General features: G+C 31.7%; 2 protein-coding genes across 3 annotated transcripts; both read right to left on the reverse strand.

The window, feature by feature from the left end:
- Nucleotides 1–4543: 4543 nt before the first annotated feature.
- Nucleotides 4544–11325, reverse strand: LOC112743972 (lysophospholipid acyltransferase LPEAT2). The gene is made up of 14 exons (XM_025793420.3): nucleotides 10568–11325; nucleotides 9086–9266; nucleotides 8918–8977; nucleotides 7985–8148; nucleotides 7825–7888; nucleotides 7652–7720; nucleotides 7432–7527; nucleotides 6408–6452; nucleotides 6089–6159; nucleotides 5558–5624; nucleotides 5338–5388; nucleotides 5112–5222; nucleotides 4974–5021; nucleotides 4544–4878 (listed from the first exon to the last, which is right to left on the reverse strand). The coding sequence occupies exons 1-14, from the start codon at nucleotides 10969–10971 to the stop codon at nucleotides 4711–4713; spliced, it is 1599 nt and encodes a 532-aa protein (XP_025649205.1). The 5' UTR covers nucleotides 10972–11325; the 3' UTR covers nucleotides 4544–4710.
- A 3014-nt stretch (nucleotides 11326–14339) lies between these two features.
- On the reverse strand, nucleotides 14340–18337 carry LOC112743973 (CRS2-associated factor 1, mitochondrial). Of its 2 annotated transcripts, XR_003172535.2 has the most exons (6): nucleotides 17645–18337; nucleotides 16557–16684; nucleotides 16135–16360; nucleotides 15930–16057; nucleotides 15115–15333; nucleotides 14340–15031 (listed from the first exon to the last, which is right to left on the reverse strand). XR_003172535.2 is itself a non-coding variant. In XM_025793421.3 (5 exons), the coding sequence occupies exons 1-5, from the start codon at nucleotides 18204–18206 to the stop codon at nucleotides 15181–15183; spliced, it is 1197 nt and encodes a 398-aa protein (XP_025649206.1). In that variant the 5' UTR covers nucleotides 18207–18337; the 3' UTR covers nucleotides 14340–15180. The 2 variants fall into 2 exon arrangements, 1 of the variants encoding a protein (XP_025649206.1); XM_025793421.3 differs by having other exon boundaries at nucleotides 14340–15333.
- Nucleotides 18338–18711: the final 374 nt, after the last annotated feature.

The raw sequence follows: 18711 nt of genomic DNA on the forward strand, positions 1-18711 counted from the left end.
ATGTACATTAACAACAACAATAATTTTATAAATATATTTTTTTAATACCAAAAATACGAAAATTTGAATTCGTAATCTCTAAATAAATCTAAAAAGACTATATATGTCATTTTATTTGAATTATAATTTATGGACATAAATACTTTTTTTTAAATAATAATAATGATGATGGATGAACGAGTATAAAATTATGAATCATAAAGTGAGATGAAAAAGTACAAAGAGAGAAAGTTTCATGAAAAATGTGTCTTCTTTTTATAAATCAGAACTAACGACTTGTGCTAGCTATCTCCTAACCGTTGATCTTGAATTCAACAGTAATATGGGATAATTCTTTGCAACAATATATAAAATCATTACTAGTGATTTAATTTCAAATGTTACTTACAATTTTATTAAATCTAAAATAATATCCCATATCTCGGTAATATATACTCAAATTATAATTTATTTGGATTACACCACTTTACTTATTATATAAAAAAATTCGTATATGCATAACACGCATAACACCTGTATATATGTTGGATGTCTTAAATCAATCATTAGTACGAAATTTATTTTTTATATAAAAAGGATAATGATATATTTGTCTAATATTAATAATTGGAGTGTTTTGTATATTTGTGAGTAAATTCAACACGCAAGCGTGTTAACACAGTGTCGTATATAATTAATACTAACTAATTAAATAAGTAAAAAAGATAAAATTAAAGTAAAAAAAAATATAATAACTAACTACATTATAGGATAATAACTTTCATATTCTATAAACAAAAAGAAAAATTAAGTATATATGTATATTATGACTAAAAATTTGTCTTAAAATATTATTTGTACACTTATAAAAAAATTAAAACCAATTAAAAATTTTTTTATGTACAATAAAAGATAATTCATATTTCATATCTTATTACTTTTAATAGTCTATGCAGTTGACTTAGTAAACTTAATCCAAATTAAAATTTCATTTATTATCAGCCAAATTAACATATAAATTTGTTTACTTTTCTCAAGCATTAAGATTTTGAAAGAATTGAAAATAAAATATAAAATTTACAGAGAATATTTGTCCTATCCATATTTGGTATCATTATACTTTCTGAATTTTTATTTTGTATGGGATTTTAATTTTTTTTAAAAATAAGATATGAATAATTGAACATTAACTTTATAGGCATAATCAATCAAGAAAATAAACAAAGAATAAGCAAAAAATTAGAGAGAAAGTAAAAGGGGAGATAACAAATGTGTGATATTGAATTTTAAGTTTCAATAGACCAATAAAAATAATTATGAAAATAACAGCAAAAACCAAGTAATTAATTTTTATTTGTCACCACCAATCTTGTTAACCTAATTGTTTTGAAGCTGCAATGACAAAAGAAGTTAAAATTTAAATAAGTTAAAAGTAATTTAAAAACTAATTCAATTTTTTTTTAAAATAAGTATTGAACAAGATTCCATATAAATAAACACCTACAACTACAACAGATTTGTTATTTAGATGCTCTTTTTTGTACTATTTTTTAAACTCAAACTTACAAAACGAAAACATAACAAAAAATTTCAATAAAAAATTAAGAACAAACAAAAATAATAAAATCAGAAAAAAAAGTAAGAACAAATAAAAAAAATTATAAAAAAATAATGAATTCAGAAATCAGTAATTTTAAAATTAAAATAAAATAATGAACCCATAATAAATCATAAAATCAAAATTAGAATAAAAAAAAAAATAACATCAGAACAAATCTTAAAATCCAATAAAAATAAAACAAAATCAAAATAAAACAGAAACATAGGCATATATCATAAATTAGGGTTTAAGGTTTAACTTCTCTAAATTAACTAGTGAGTGAGTTACTCGGAGATAGTAATGGCACAAAAGACTTTTCTGGCGTAGTGGCAGCACAGACAGGGAGAGGGAAGAGGACAATCTACCTAGAGAGAGAAAAGAGAGAGCTCCGGTGATACATTGAGTAGCGATAGTAGCGTGGGCGACAGCAACGGTACAACGGTAGGAGTGATGAAAACGGCAGCGACAGAGAGACCAACACAAAATAAGGAGTTCATGAAATCTTTGGAGGCTGTTGGTGGCACTGGCGCTGACAAAGGGAGCTACCGGAGAGAGAGAGAGAGAGAGAGAGAGAGAGAGAGAGAGAGAGAGAGAGAGAGAGAGAGAGAGAGAGAGAGAGAGAGAGAGGACGCACGATTCTAATTTAAGACAAATTTACCAGTGGATAAATTCGACGATAATACATTGAATGTGTCCAAAATGCAACGTTCTATTAATTGAGCTTTACCGCCAGATTTATCGTCAGATATTGCGCGTGACAAAAACGAAGTGTTCCATTCATTGAGTTTTACCGGCGGATACTCAGATATAATGATCGCACCAATTTTTTTCCCTCCAAATATTACAATCGGATTTACCGTCAAAAAATTAAATCTGTCAATAAATCTGCCAATAACATCCAACACTAAATTAAATGATATTCTGTAATTTTTTTTGTAGTGTATTGTATTCAATGCATTGACAATATAAGAAAAATGAATTTTCCGTCAACCATTTTTCTTTTATGGAGCTTTTAAAATATACCCTTAGGGCATAAGTTAGTAAAATCATTTTTTTAAGGATTGATTACTTTATATATAGAACTTGAATTCAAGATTATTAATTAAAATATGAGTAATGTTAGATAACAGACTTCTTTTTATCTAATATCAACTAACTTTTTTAAAATTATTTTGTTTATTTTCAATTCTAAAACCTAAATCATAACCTAGACATTAAAGTTGGCTAATATTTGCTAACTAAAAATCGATTCTCTATACTTTTTCTTGAAATATGTATTCTGCACAAAGCGCGGGAATAATGTTGATAAAAGAAAAAATACATGGAATAAATATTTAGTTAGTCAACATGAGCTAATATTTTTTATTGAAATTTTTTTAATTTTTTTGAAAAATTTAAAATTTATAGTTAAGGATATATAATTTAGAATTTAAAATTTAAGATAAACAAAATAATTTTAAAAATGTTGACTGGGCTTAGCTAAAAAAATTTGACCCTGAATATTACTCATGATAAAAACTAAATTTACAAATCACTTATATTGTGATATTGTGGGAAAAAATTTTATCAGAACCTTAATTTAAATTCACCCTCACTTCTCAATTTGATTAATTTATCATCAAGTACTTTTAATTGAATTTCCCATTTTCATTTTTTTTTCCAGGTAACTGTAACACCCATTTTCTTAATTGTTGTTATCCATATTATTACATGCTTAGCCTTGGTTTAATAAAGTTTTACGAAGAAGAGTTTGTTCTTTTTAAAAAAGCAAAAATATTTCATTTTATATTTGATAAATTAATGTGTTTGAGCTTGTAATTTTTAAAGTTGAATTTTTTTTAAAGAATCTAAATAGGTTATTTTTAAAAATAAAGTATGCTTATCAAAATTATTATTATTATTATTATTATTATTATTATTATTATTATTATTATTATATCTATTATGATCTATTTACATTTTTAAAACTATTTTATCAAATATAATTATTGTTATTTGTACTTATTAAAAACTATTTTTAATTTGATTTAGGTGCCACAGCCTCTAAAAATCTGTCTTTCAAAATCTAGTTTTGATAAACAATTTTTGAAAGATAAAAACTTTACCCATTCATCCTTTAAAGTTGAAATTGCTCTTTTGGATGGATGATTTTTGGACTCTAAATATATAAAAATCTTACCCCAAAAGATCTCCGCTAAAGTTTATAAACTGTGAGTATAAAATATTAAACATGATAACTTTTGCTAGTTACTCTTATATTATTTGAAAAATTTTAAATATTCTTAAAACAATAGTGTTTTAACAATTGATTTCAATTAATATATATTATATAATTTTTATAATTAAAATTAATAATTAAAATATTAAAATATCGGTGTTCTAAAAACATTTAAAATTCTTATTTTATTAGGCGATTCTAGGAATATCCTAAGCATCTCGTATCAAGTGGAACTAAATTATCCTTTGAAGGTTGCTTTATCGAGTAACTCTGGACCCTCGGGAAAAGAAACCAGCTTTAAGAATATACTGGTATTTATAAATATGAAAAACTCCTCACCTCTTATGTGCTTTTTAATATCCGGGATAAGATTGGATCATCATTGAAAAATGTATAACACAATATTTGGTCATGGCACCTTGCAGAGACATTCGTGCTAAAAAAAGCCATGGATAAACTTAACCATAGGACTAAAAACAACATATTATAAATATATATATATATATATTTTAAGAGAAGTCCTTTCTTTTGTGATTTATTATTTTAAATCGACTAATCGATCAGAAATCGCTCGCACCAATTTCAACTGATTAACTAATTTTTTTAGCCGATCTTTTTTTTTCGACCGATTAACTAATCTTTTAGCCGATTTTTTTTTTCCGATTTCTGACCGGCTCCAATTCAGTCCAATTATCAAAACCATGGGAAGGTGTTTTGACAATAAGAAATTAAAGACGACTCAAAAAGAAATTAAAGAGTCTGCATTCTATCCTCATTTTCTCATAGGTTGGCTTTATTTTGTACAGCACCTAAAAAGGAAGAGTAAGTATACATGAACTTGTGTACCCCCAAAAAAAAAAAAAAAAAGAATACAATAAGTTGTAGCCTCTAATTTCATGTGACATACCACACATTACAATATCTGAAGGTTCTCACTACCTCCAATGTCTGTGTGGTGGTGCAGTTGGTGAGGATTAAAGAATGCTATGAGGAGAGGATTTCTTCTAAGACATGAAAGAAAATCATCCTTACCAATTCTGCCATCATTATCATGATCAAATAACACAAGCAGCTCATGGACCTACAAGTAAACCGGTTAACATTAATCGACATACGAACCAAGAGCATCGTGACAGAAAACAAACCGAGTGTAAAGAGGTTTGCTACACAAGTTACCTCATCGTCTTTCCATCCGGGGATAGCAGGTCGGATAAAATCTCGCAACTGATTTTATAAAAAAGAAAAAGGTGCAAGTTAGTAGAGTTGGTCAATTCCATAAGTAAAAGCAAATAAGACTATGAAAGAGCATAATACTTCTTTTTCTATGATGTAGTCCTTTACTGCACCGCCACAACTAGAAAAGGCCGATTCGCAGGAATGATGGAACCCTGGCTGCTTCATGACATGGGCGGATCCAAACAAGAACTGAGGCACACAACATAAAACTTAGGTTAATATGAATTGACAAGGGCATAACTTTTGTAATTGGACATCTAATCTTAAGTAGAGCACAGAAACAAGGATAAATGCAAAGAGTAACCTGTCTAAATGTAATTGCGCCACTCGTTTCGACATCAAGGAATGCAAATATCTGTAATAAATTATTAAATCAATTCAACGTGACATAAAAAAGGGAATGCAAATATCTGTAATAAATTATTAAATCAATTCAACGTGACATAAAAAAGGGAAACGATCACTTGAGAATCCAGGCTTTGGCAACAGAAAGAAGAGTATATAATACAGAGGTGGGAACTAACCTTCTCAGACACAGGGCATGCCTTAAGTTTTAAACCTCTCAAGAAGTTATGATATTGAACACGACCACTGCCAACCAGGATATGGAGAATTCCATTAGTTCCAACGAAATATTACCAAAAACCATAGGCATGAGTAAAAATCACAAGTAAACTTTCACTCATGTATCCTCATTAAATAGTAAGGAACTATTTCATTTCACTATAGGAACTTCAATAATGTTAGCCTGATATCCTCCTCCTCATAATGCTCTTGGCAGAGAGGGTAAGAGATTTGTGCAAGATGTAAGAGAAGACAAATGAAATGAGAAAAAAACGAAAAATTTAGCATTGATCATCATCATTGGTATATAGCACTTTTCTTTTTCTTTTTCTTTTCATAATAATAGTTGAAATAAATATGATTCTGGAATAACTAGACATCAATTGCTTACTAACATATTACAAATATCAAATAAGTTATAGTTTTGCTTCCCCATGTAGCCGAGCAAGAAAGGTTTTCCATTAAGTTACAGCAATGTGATTCATTATTACCTGGGATCAGGATTCATAGAAAGGAATCTATTCAGAAAATCCAAGGCTTCCGTGCTGCTCAACTTAAATAACTGAAAGTAAAAACAATGCTCTTCATTCTTTCTTCCAGTATTGATATTGTTAGTAATATAAACCTTTTAGAAGAGAAATCATACTTAAAATAAGAGCTTTATTTTCACTAAAAGGGCTATTTCCAAGGGCCTAATAAAAGGAGACAATAACAGGCCATGTCCAAAAATATGAAAACAGGAAGACAGCCTTGAAATAACAGTGCATATTTCCATACATATTTCATACAAATTTGTCTGTAGGAACTTACTTTCTCTACTCTTGACATTTCGACCATATAACTTGAGGGGTTATCCTGCCAAAATATATATGCTAAAATGTCAATGAATAGGCTGCAAAGTTGCACAGTAAGTAAAGTTCTTTTTTACATGTCTTATTTTTTAGGGAAAAAAAATCTTTTTGTTTTAAATCTTGCTTTATTGATTAGGAGGATTCTTTATCCTCTTTACTCTCTGTCATTCGTTCTCTTCATCTTAATGAATTTCTTCTTTTATCCCCGCAACACAATACATAACAGGTAAAGTAAAGCATCAGTTCAACACAATGTCAGCTTGCAAAATGCATAAGAAAATATTAATGCACTAAAAGGTGACATCAAAATTTCAGCAGAGGTACACAACCAATGAGAGGTAAATATTTAACACACTACTGACATCTAAGACAACCGTATTCCATATTAATAATTAGGTACTCAAACTCTCATTCCTTAAAGTTGTTACGAAAATAAGTATTCTCAGTAGGAAGCACCCATATTATTGGAAGTTGAAAAGCAATAGAAGTTGGCCAACGAGAGTTCTGTACAAATTTATACAAATCTTGCTCTGATAAATGGATGAAAAACAATGCTTGAGATTACATTTTCAAATACACTTGTGGATGAGGATATTATTGGGTGGTGGTGTTGAATTTTTTTTTTTTTCATTTATTTGGACATTATTTCTTTATCATGTATAGTTGTATTGATTGTACAGTATGATTGAAGACTGAATGCAGAACACTCTTCCTTAGTCACGAATTGTTCAGATATTAGTTCATTTGCTGTCTATAGTCATATTTGTAGAAGAGTTGATTATTGACAAGAAAAAAAATCAAGTGTAATAAATGGGAAAATAACAAGCTATGCTAAACCAGAATTAATGTTATTTCCGAGTGAAAATAATAGATAAATGCAGACCTATCAAATGCTTGATCCCTGCATCAAATTCTAAAATCCTTAAAGCAGGTAAGCATTTAGGTTGAAGATATAAGTTTAACCAGGAATGAAGAATGCATGCCTGTTTTGCTTCTTGAGCTTTCACATGAAGCATTAGGTCTCCATACGAATGTCCGGTGTTGACAACATTCAGTGCACTTGCCATAGCATGGCCAGTCTGCATTTATTCACATCTTAATTGTCACAATTACTAGGATGATCAAGATAAAACATAGAATGATAAAAGTGTGAAAACCTTCTGAAAATATTCGATAGCAGAAATAAAAAATTAGAAGACTCACCCTTTCAGCATAATGTGCAGCACTTTCCAATTTATCGTCCCGGGGATAAACGACAGGAAGATATTCTACCTGTTCAATTCAAGGCTAAAGTTGTAAATTACTCTGGGAACAATAAGTTTCCATACGAAGCTAGGCACTAACCCTGTCAAGATAATACATATGGAGATTGTTACCTCAAAGAAATTGTGAAACTGAGTGAACATCCTGAACATGAGCTTTCCCAAAGAGATACTACCCCTATGAAAGTAAATATGCAGGTCACAATATATAAGAGAAGAAGAGATTTTTTCAAAATCACAGAAATGCCAGCATCTTCAAAAAGTAATTGCTTACCAAGATTGATCGAAGTGCACATGGGGATATCGAACAATTATAGGCTGAATTGGGTAGCCGGGGATAAAAGCACCAAGCTGGAAGGAAATAAGGCACCTGCCATTTGTCGTGGTTCCCTCAGGAAATAATAGTACTCGGGGATATCCATTGCAGGAAGCCCTTCTCTGTTATTCAGATCCTCGAAAGCAGATTTCTGTATCAAATAGCTTATAGATTGATAACATCATAAATTACATGAACAAAACTCGTGTGCAAGTGCAACAAATAACGACTATTCAGTCTTATCCATCCATATGATATGCCAGCTTAATCTTTCTACTCTGTTGCACAATCTTAATCATGAGTGATTTCCAAGAAACTCAGGTTCCAAGGTTATGGCCAATTATTGCTCAATTTTCACATATTATTTACATTCTCAAGCATTATTTGTGTTGCATGTTAAAACTTAAACTATATTGCTTATATCAATCCTAATAGAGGCCAATACTCAAAAGAAAAATGAATCTGTAAGTCTTATACTCTTATTGCTACAATAACAACAACGAAGTATTATCCCGTTAGGAGGAGTTAGCTACATGGATTCAATGCTGTAGTATACTGTCATGGATCATGTTTACATAAATCTCTGTAAGTAGGTCTTATCAGTCTCCTGCTAAATCATATGATTCTCAAACTTAAATCAAACATTTTTCAAGAAACTTTTGCAGAGGTCTGGTGAAAAGTTAGGGGCATGACACACATGACAACAAATGTTGTGAAACACCTGAACAAAAATAATGCAAAAAAAATTGTCTAAAACATAGAAGGAACAGGGTATGGAATGGTAGGTAAACCCAAAACTCCTTGACAACCATATCAACAATGAAAGAACAAAGACAGCTTAAGACAAAATAATCAAATAATGATGGGAAAACTAACAGAAACATTTTTTACCTTAATTTCATTGACAGCCTCCCTCCTTGATGATGGTGAGAATCTGTTGACATATATGACCTAACCAAATAATGAGTCAAAGAGAAAGAAAATGGTAATGTATGTATGTATTTTATTATTTTCTTAACTGAGCATGCTAATTAAGATGTAAAGCAGAAGCCAAACTACCTGCATTGCTCTAATAATGGTGCCAACACAAGGTATGGAGTCATGAGACTCAGATGCCACAATGGTGGGAAATAATTCATAGAAGTAGAAAATAGGTTCAATATAAGATACATGATTAGATACAATTATCGGAGCAATTTCCCTTGGAGCAGGTTTTCCCCTTCGTTTTATCCATTGATACCTGCAATAAACCGAAGGAGACAACAAACACAAAGAAAGCCACCACTTCAGCACCAAATTAAGCTTAAGGCCAAAATGGACAAACCCTACCAATAAATTACCATCTCCTTTAAACTAAAAGTCAACACAGCATAAGCAAGGTCTCCAGTAGTGGTTTCACTGAGACTATGATCAAATTGGTTCAACAGTTATTATGAGATCATCTACAATCATATATACACTAGCTTAGTTCGAACACCCTAAGTACGTTTTTTTTTCACCTTAAATTTTAGGGGGGAAAACCATTTTCAAGAGCTATGTCTTAAATTTTTTTTATTACAGGTTATTATTTCAAACACAAACTAACTTAATCAAGCAAACACTAAAAAGCATGGCAGAAGTTTATCATGTTGATAATTCTCTCACTTAAGAGATACATATAACCAGAAATGCACATGATACAATAGCAATACATATTTAAAAGGCATCCAATATTATAAATTAGAGAAACCCCAAAACACACACACACACACACACATTATTATTTAATTTATATTGGTCAATTAGTTAAAGCCTATCAGTTTTTTCTTTCTTTCTTTCCTTTTCCCCCCTCATTTTGTATTCTGATTTCAGAACCAGCAAAAATATAGTTTAACATCTTCACAAAATCATAAAAAATTATAAATAAATAAAAAAAGAAAAAAACAAACAAAATGAGACAAAAACCAGATCACACAAATTTAAAAAAAAAAAAGAAAAGAAATGAAATGCCCCGAAATTCCACAATGCTCACTAGACTAATAGGATTAACAATTCAACATCCTCTAAAGTGAGGATATTTGTAAGGTGAGAAAGTAAATATTTAATTACCATTGAATTAAGATTTTGGGCTCGTATACGATGGAAGTTACAAATTCAACAGTGATTCTCGATTTATCACTTTACCAACTTTCTCAATCTAGATGGATCCAAATTCAGCCTCGAACCCTCGATAGTCGATATCAGGACTAAAATATAATATTAGTATATTGGATAACTAAAAAACAAAAATAAAAATAAGTTGCGAACATATCATCTCTATTGCACCGGATTCTATCTGAACTTAGCTTCGCAGTTTGACATTTCCACCAAAAACAATAAAAACAAAACAAAACAAAAAACACGAAAAATAAAATAAATATAATATTTGAAAAATAAATAAAATATAACCAGAACGCATACAGGTACAGCCAAAGAGTCCTATAAATACTACTTGAAATTGAAAAGAAAGAGAGAGAGAGAGAGAGAGAGAGAGAGATAGAGAGTTGTTACTGTTTGTGTTACCCGAAAGAGAAGAGAATGAGGCGAGCGCAGACTCTGGTAACCCACATAACCCTAGAGCGCCACGTGGGCATAGGGTTCTCCTTGTCCTTCCACCCCCAAAGCGCAAACTTCGTTGCCAAGTACCCTACCATCAAGCACGCTCCGAACACAACCACTCGAACCAGCGCCAAAGGCAAGCATGCAACGATTTTCACCCACTCGTACACTCCCTCCACGTTCTGTGTGCCGTTTCGGAAGGGGTCTACGGTTGAAGCAGGAGGAACGCTTGGGGGTTCGGAGCATCCGATGAACTGAAAGGGGTTGGGGGAATCGCTAGGCCGTTGGGATTCGGAGAGGTTGAGGATTATGTGGTCAGAGGAGGAAGATGGAGGGAGTAGAGGGTCGGTGATGCCGTTTTCCGCCATTATGAGAGTACGCTTTGAAGGTTTGGTGTGTTGAGGAGACGGAAGAAGAAGAAGAAGCTGTTTTTTTTTTATGGAATATGCAAATATGTACTGTAACGCTGTTAGTACTTACCGGTTTGAAGATTTGGTGTACACGTGGAATAATTTTGTTTTTACAAATGGACTTCAAATATTTTTGCAAAAGAATATGTAGAAGACTAAAACCACAATTTTTTTTTTCCCAAATACGTAGTGTGTATCATGCTAATATGTAAAAAACTAAAAATGATGTCAAATAAATAAAAAACTTCTTGAAGATTATTTTTTTGTTCTCGATGATTCAACAAAACACATAAAATTCTTTAACACGACTCCAAAAGGAGAATCACTTTTGGTTATAAGATTTAATTACTAACTTAAAATAGTAATTTAATTATTTTTTATATTTAGCTAAATATGTTACCATTTTTCTGAAAATTTTGATTATGGTTGATTTATCTATTTAATAAAGTAGTTGTTTTGGTTTCTCAATGGTGTCCCTTCTATTTATTATTATTATTATTATTATTATTATTATTATTATTATTATTATTATTATTATCATTATAATCCAATTTTTTCATACTATGATAATTAAGGTTAAATATGATTTTGGTCCTTATGGTTTAGACGAAAACTTTTATTCGTTCCTAATCTTTTTCTGCATTTAAATTTGTACATAAGATTCAACTTGGTTTTAAAATGGTCTCTCGAACTAGAATACCATTCTCTAACAATCTTTTTTCACCAAAATATTCCGTTTCTTTTCTTCTTTTTCTTTTTCTCCATCCAACAAGAAATACCAGCAGTAGTAATAAAAGTTTTAAAACAGAAGCAGAATGAATAAATAAGAAACACCAGCAGTAGCAACAAGACATAGTATCAAGGCAGCAAGAAAACACGATATAATAAACAAGTAATAGAAGTAAAAACCAATATCAAAGAATCAACAAATCTGTATTTCAAATATAAAAAAATCAACAAAATTTAAAAAATATCATTGGAACCCTATGGAATAGCAGCAGCGAACATGCGAGGAGTAGGGGTGAACAGTGATGAACAGCGGCGAGCAGAGATGAGCAACGGCAAGCGAGCAAGGAGCAGGGCAACAAAGTTTGTTGAGAAACAGAAACTGCGACGTGGCTCTCGGAAACAGAAACAGAAGCGCAAGGCGCAACACGACAAAGCTCATGGATATGCTGGTGCAGGAGTCAAAACGGCAATGACAGTGCGCGATATCTCCCTAGCCGGCATCGTCGCCACCTTCCTCTTTACCGTGCTTCTCTCTCTCTTTCCAGAATATGCTTCTCTTATTTTTTTTTAAATTTTTAATATTTAGGTAAAAATGATGATTTTAAAATCAAGTTGAATTTTAAAGACGAGTTCGAATACAAAAAAAGGTTGGAAATATATAAACAAGAGTGCTACACATCTAAGTATTTTTTAATCCAAGTTCATCCAAATAAGCCCAACCACTTTCATTAAAAGAGCGTGATTACACGCGCTTCTTTTCTACGCTCGTTTATGCACGGAGCGTCTTCTTCTTCTTCGCGTTCCTCCTTCTCCTCCTCCTCATTCTTTTTCGCGTTCCTTCTTCTTCACGTGTTTTCTCCTTATTGTTATTCTTTTGTTGTTGTTGCTGCTGTATTTTTTTTTTCTTTTTCTCCTTCTCTTCCTAGTGAAAAAGCAGTAGAAGGTGAGGAGGAAGAATTTTGAATTGTGTAGAACAGGAATGAACCGAAATTATATTAAAAATGAACCGAAAATTAAATTCAAAATGTAAACTCGTTTCAAAACAAGCACAGACAAAAACACATCCAAATCCATCAAGTGATTTTACAGCATTATGTGTTTCTTCTTCTTTATTTGATTAGATGAACAAGACAAGAAAAGAACTTGATAAGAAATTTTGAGAAATTTTTTCTTCTTGTTTCTTTTTCTTTCGTTATTGTAATCACCAATAACATCAACATTTTGCTAACAAAAACCAATATTTTGAATTGAATTTGAATTTATATAATGGGCAATATTCAGTTCATGTAGTATTATACAATGGTTTCGCTTTGATAATATTTTCGGTTCATTCTAGACGCAGGTATTTTTGAATTCGAATTTATTTAATGGACAAATGTTCGGTTCATTTGGTATTATTCAATGATTTCACTTTAATAATATTTTCGGTTCATTTGTAGTCCAGGTGTATTGTCGATGAATAATTTGTCCCAATTGTTGGAATGGCTTTCAAGACAAATTGAATGGAATAGAATGAAATCTAATACAATTGAATAAAATGATAATAAATAATTTCATTCTTTTTTGCTAAAAATATACTCAATCATTAACAAAAATACATCAAAATTACTTAAGGAATAAAAAATTTGGTCAATACTTATTAGCAGCATCAAGTAACATACAAATGAACCGAAATAAATTAAGAAATGAACCAAAATTTTTTAATGATGACAGCAGAAAAAATCAGAACTAATAAAGACGTTCCCAAAATATTGATATTATTGGTGATGACGATAACAAAGAAGAAGAATCTGCGTATGCGAATTTGGAAGAAGAAAAAAAAAGAAGAGGAGAAGAAGGAAGAGAAGAAGGGAAGAAGAAAAACCTGCACGAATTTGGAAAAAAAAGAAGAAAAAAGATGAAGAGAAGAAGGAAAAGAAAACAAAAAAGGAGCGGATAATTTGAAAGTTGTTATAACAATTTGGTTAGACTTGATAAAATATTTTGCGAGCTTTATTCATAAATAAAATTTTCGACCCAAATTATAAAAACCAAAATAGTAATTAAGCTGATAATTATCTTTACAAGTAACATGAAAATATCCTCCTTTACTACTTTTAAATATCCTCCTTTACTACTTATAAATTTGATTCTTAATAAATCTTTTGACAAAATAAAATATATCTTATGAAATTAGTTAAATGGAATAAATAGACTAGTAACTACAAAAATAAGAGAATGTAATCTGAAACTGGGACCAGTCGAAGTCAGAGCATGACAGTGGGGACATTTCACATTCAATCGAATATTTAATTGCTTGATTTCCGAGAGGATATGGGTTATGTGGACCAATGCCTTCCATACAAATCTCCCACCATAGTAGGATAAAAAAATTAAAACGCATGTAATGTAACCTAACCATGTGTCACGTTTAACTGTTGGCTCAAGTTGTGTTGGGCGTTTTGAGTTTTGACTACGAAGTCCCGAAATCTCATTCATTTGCCGGTGAAGTCACTAACAGCATCATGTTGTCTAAAGTAAGATTACTCTAGAAACTAGAAAAGAATAGCTGTTCAATTATCTATTCACAAGACTCAAGGGGTAAACTTCAGATGAAATGCATAAACATAACCTACTTTACATTAATAATTCAATGACATAAGCCATGATATCCAATCCAATAGTATTTATACGTAACACCAAGCCAACGGTCACCGATTGAACACATGTTAGCACATCATAATAGCTTCTGATAAACAAAGAAAAGATATCCATAAGAGAACCATGGTGTACTATCACCAATATTTTTTACCTTAATCTAAACTATACCGCTAACATATTTTATCAAATCCCTAATTTGGTGACTAATCTTTGTATTGGACTATTCTGACTACAAAGTCAGTTTCCACCTGACCTCTGTATGAGGCTGATCTTGTTCTTTAGAACATCACAAAAGACAGCTCTGAAACCGTAACAAGCTTTGGCTATGCTAATGGAGAAACTTGATTTTGTGAAAAGATACACTGAAGACATCAAAATTCAATCGGTTTTTTCTAGAAATACTGAGGGTACAGTTTGAATATCAAAAAAAATGTGAGAATCCTATCTACACCATCTCCAGTTCAGGAATTAGCTTGTATATATAATTTAACAGATTTACATCTTTCAGAATGCTTCTTCTCCACTTTTAAGGCCACAAAATGAGACATGGTTAAAGAACAGTTTTTGGGGATGAATTGTTCATATCCAAAGAGCAGCATCAACCTTGGCAGTAAGTACATCATTCTTAAAAGTGTCCCTCTCTCTTTTACTGCAATAAAACAAAAAAGAAATAATCCAATCTTAAAGGAACTTCTGATTCATGGCTGCAACTTATACCATGCAAGATTATACCTCATTATCACACAGCCAACCATGGTGTGTTTAGTCTCCTAAGCTGCTGTAATGAAGCTCAACACGTTACCCTACACCAGCATCCAAATGATCATCATAATCATCGAACGACTCTTTATCTTTAAAGAAGTATCCATCCTCTGGGGGCTTATAATCCTTCCCCCTCCAAACTACAATCTGTTCTTTATCAAAAGTCACCAGAATACAAGGGACCAGGTCCTGCATTAATAAATTTTAAGGAACAAATAAATTTTTACTACAGGGACAAAATCACAGACGAATACAAAGGGTGGCCCAGGGGGGCAAGGTCCCCCTAGAATTTTTATAAGCACTGATATATACATGTATATGGTATAATATTTTTAGAAAAATGTTATAAATTATGTCACAGATATATTGTCTAATTGAGGAAGTGTTTTAATATTTACATTGCTTTTAAAGATGTGGGCTAATCCACACACAAAAAATGCTTAAAAGTATCATGGGCCTAAGAGAACATGTTTCCCTTTTGAATTGAACCAACTGAACAAAATAAAAATATTTCAAGAGTTCAACCCGTGTGATCTTACTAAATTAATACAATACCCGTGTTACTCAAATCCCGAATTCATCCCTGTACACAATCATATTTGAACGTTGGTTCTGCTTTTCAAAACCCAAACAAACGCAATGAACATTTAAGTTCATCTGTTAGGGTCCACTTTTAAGCTATGCAACCTATGATAATAACTAGAACACAGATAAAGCACTGTAAAGCTAATTACAACAATAATCTAATTAGAAAAGAAAGAATAAAATAACAAAATCATCTTTACCCGGAGTTTGCAGCCGATTTTCTTGTAATCACTCCTCTCAAGACCCGTGCAGTCTATCCGAACCAATTCACTTGAGAGGAAAGCATCTCTGACCATTGGCACCAAATATGCATAATAACCATTTTTGGCTGCAATTCAATTCAGAGTCAATAACCTTTGCAGAAAGCATAAATAAAACTGGAATTAGAAAATATAGCAAGCATACCAAGTTTTGTTAACACGGGAACGGCTAGTCCTCTCTTCCTCATTTCTTTAGTTTCCTCAATACTAAGACCCTCAATTGTTGTCTTAATCAGTCTAGGATAGACAGGTTCTTGGGGTTTCCACAGCATGAGAGGAATTACTGGCCTGTGATTGGGATTATAGTTCCTGCCTCTGTATAATATAATTGTACCCCCATGCCTGGAAATGACCTTTCCATATGTTTTGTCCTGTGACAAGTGCAAGAGAATTGCTTATGCTTGCATAACCAAGTAGCTTTTAAACATAGAGTGACACATAATCCAAGTATTCAACTATGGTTCAACCAGCATAGGTCCACACATATTAAACAGACCATAATAGAAAAATTCACTTCAGAAGGCTAGGTAGTTTTATGAACACAGAAGGGTATAGAAAGGTACGAACCTCAAGCTGGGTGCAAACATTTTTCATGTCAACAGTTGGAACGCCCATGCATTTGATCCTAACCACTTCAGAATATTTCCAATGCTTATGAATAACATCCAGCATGTTGTGGGTTAAGCCATCCCTACCTGTGACCAAAACAGAGTTCATGGTCAATAAAAATAAATATATAAAGAGTAATCATTAAAGAACATATAGTAAATTTAAAAAAAAAATTGTTTTCTAAATTTATGTAGCAGTTCTCTAAGAGCATTAGGTCACAGGCAAGGTCAAATATCCCAAAAGCTGGATTAGAGTTTCAATTTAAATATATGTTAGAAAGAAGCATTTCACAGAGTTTAGTACATTTGCAATATAATATATATGTTAGCAGATGTAAAAATTTACCTCCTCAGATTACTAGTTTGGCAATATGTGTAATACATTTCCACAATAATTGGAAAGTAAATTGCTCTCTATATCCATGGGCTTATTCAATTATCAAATTCTCAATACCACCAAAAACTTCCAAAGAAGCTAGTAACAGAAGGACCACCAGACATCCTGTTTTGTTAAGCAAAACTTTAAAAATTTTATAATCACCAGACAAACCATTCAACAATTTAACATTAACCTTCCCTCTATTCTATATAACATAAGTTAGCCCTTACATTTTCCAATTCTCATACGATTTCACCAAAATCTCAGTAAAAAATTCATCCTCATATAGTAATAGTTGTAAGACAGACTTCAAAGTATCCCAATTATATAGTTTTAAACCATTACCACAAAAGCAGTCAACACATAAATACCATCATCCTTCATAAGTTAATATGACCTGTATACTAACTCAGCTACCGCCTCAAAATTCAAAATTCAAATTGAGGATACAAAATGTAGGATAAATTTTCAATGTAACATAAAGGTAGTCCTCAAAGTATCCAACACTTAGACAAATTTTCATAGAAAATATCATCAAAATAAGTCATCCTCAGCATTATTTATTTTGGAAGGAAAAAGCCAACAAAGTATCCTAATTTCATAATCTTAGAACATACAGGCAAAGGGAACCAATTTTCTACAACTAAGAAAACCCTAATTTTTCATACCTAGATTGATTTGCCTCTTGGTTTTTCCCCTTTCACCCTGCAAAACCAGCGCTTTCCTCTCAGCAGTGGAGAGAGGTTCCCCTTGAACCCAACCTCTCCTCTTCTTCCTCTGGTGCTCCATCTTCGGCTCTTCTTTTGCCTCCAACAACTCTACCTTCGGGTCCACCGCAGGCGCACAAACCCCGGTCCAGGCCCGGTCCACCCTTCCAGGCCCAAATGGCGAGTACTTGGGCCCCCTAAGCCCGATAGGCCTCACCTTCGCACTGCTCTCCGTGTAGCTGAACCGGAAATCGAACGGCAGGTCAGAACGAACCGGTTTGCGTCCGTTTCGGTCCAGAGACGAAGGCGGACGGTACCTTGGTTTTGGTTTTTTCTTGTTTGGTTTCGTTGGAATATCATCGTTTTGGGATTCGGGGGAGAGAGAAGGTGGTGGAGTGAATGTGTAGCGCTCGTGGAGTTTGGAGGTGGTGGTTCTGGTGGTGGCGGAAGAGAGGTGGCGCGTGAGGAGCGTGGCAATGGGGAAATTTTTTTGGCGGGCGAGGAAGGGTGTAAGGAAGGACATTAGGGTTTAAGGTGCATTTAGATGTCTCCTGTCCTGTGTGGTTTATGGGAATTTTAGAAACTTCATTATACATTTGTGACTCATGGATGGTTTAATTAACCTATAATTTTATTAAATTTATAATTATATTTTTATAATTTTTTAAATTAAATTTTAAATTATTTTAATTTTTTAAATAGAGCTTTATTATTAATAAATATTAAAAAATATTTATAAAATATTAAATTTATTATTATACTTATTCTGTATTTTTTTTTCATTCTAATATTTTTTTTACGGTAATAACAAAAAACAGATGGTATTTTTAGATTCAATGAATAAATAGTTTAATTAATTTTTTTTAAAAAATAACTTAAATAATAAATACTTATATTAAAAATAATTTATAAATAAATTATTTTGTATTTAATTTTTTAATTTTAAAAAATGTGAAAAAATTTTTTTTATTATAATTTATGAGAGAAATTATTTTTTTTAATTTCTCTGTAAATACTTAAATAGTTTT

The sequence above is a fragment of the Arachis hypogaea genome, chromosome 14 (genome assembly GCF_003086295.3).
Source record: "Arachis hypogaea cultivar Tifrunner chromosome 14, arahy.Tifrunner.gnm2.J5K5, whole genome shotgun sequence".
NCBI classification, from domain to species: Eukaryota; Viridiplantae; Streptophyta; class Magnoliopsida; order Fabales; family Fabaceae; genus Arachis; species Arachis hypogaea.

Excerpts from the sequence above, each read along its gene's own strand:
- LOC112743972 (XM_025793420.3), bottom strand. The coding sequence starts at position 10,971 with ATGGCGGAAAACGGCATCACCGACCCTCTACTCCCTCCATCTTCCTCC. Across the intron at positions 5,625-6,088 it reads TCTATGAATCCTGATCCCAG|TGGTCGTGTTCAATATCATA; the intron begins GTAATAATGAAT and ends CCTGGTTGGCAG. Across the intron at positions 4,879-4,973 it reads CCGGATGGAAAGACGATGAG|GTCCATGAGCTGCTTGTGTT; the intron begins GTAACTTGTGTA and ends GTTTACTTGTAG.
- LOC112743973 (XM_025793421.3), bottom strand. The coding sequence starts at position 18,206 with ATGTCCTTCCTTACACCCTTCCTCGCCCGCCAAAAAAATTTCCCCATT. Across the intron at positions 16,058-16,134 it reads TCCCGTGTTAACAAAACTTG|CCAAAAATGGTTATTATGCA; the intron begins GTATGCTTGCTA and ends ATTGAATTGCAG. Across the intron at positions 15,334-15,929 it reads AAATCGGCTGCAAACTCCGG|GACCTGGTCCCTTGTATTCT; the intron begins GTAAAGATGATT and ends TTATTAATGCAG.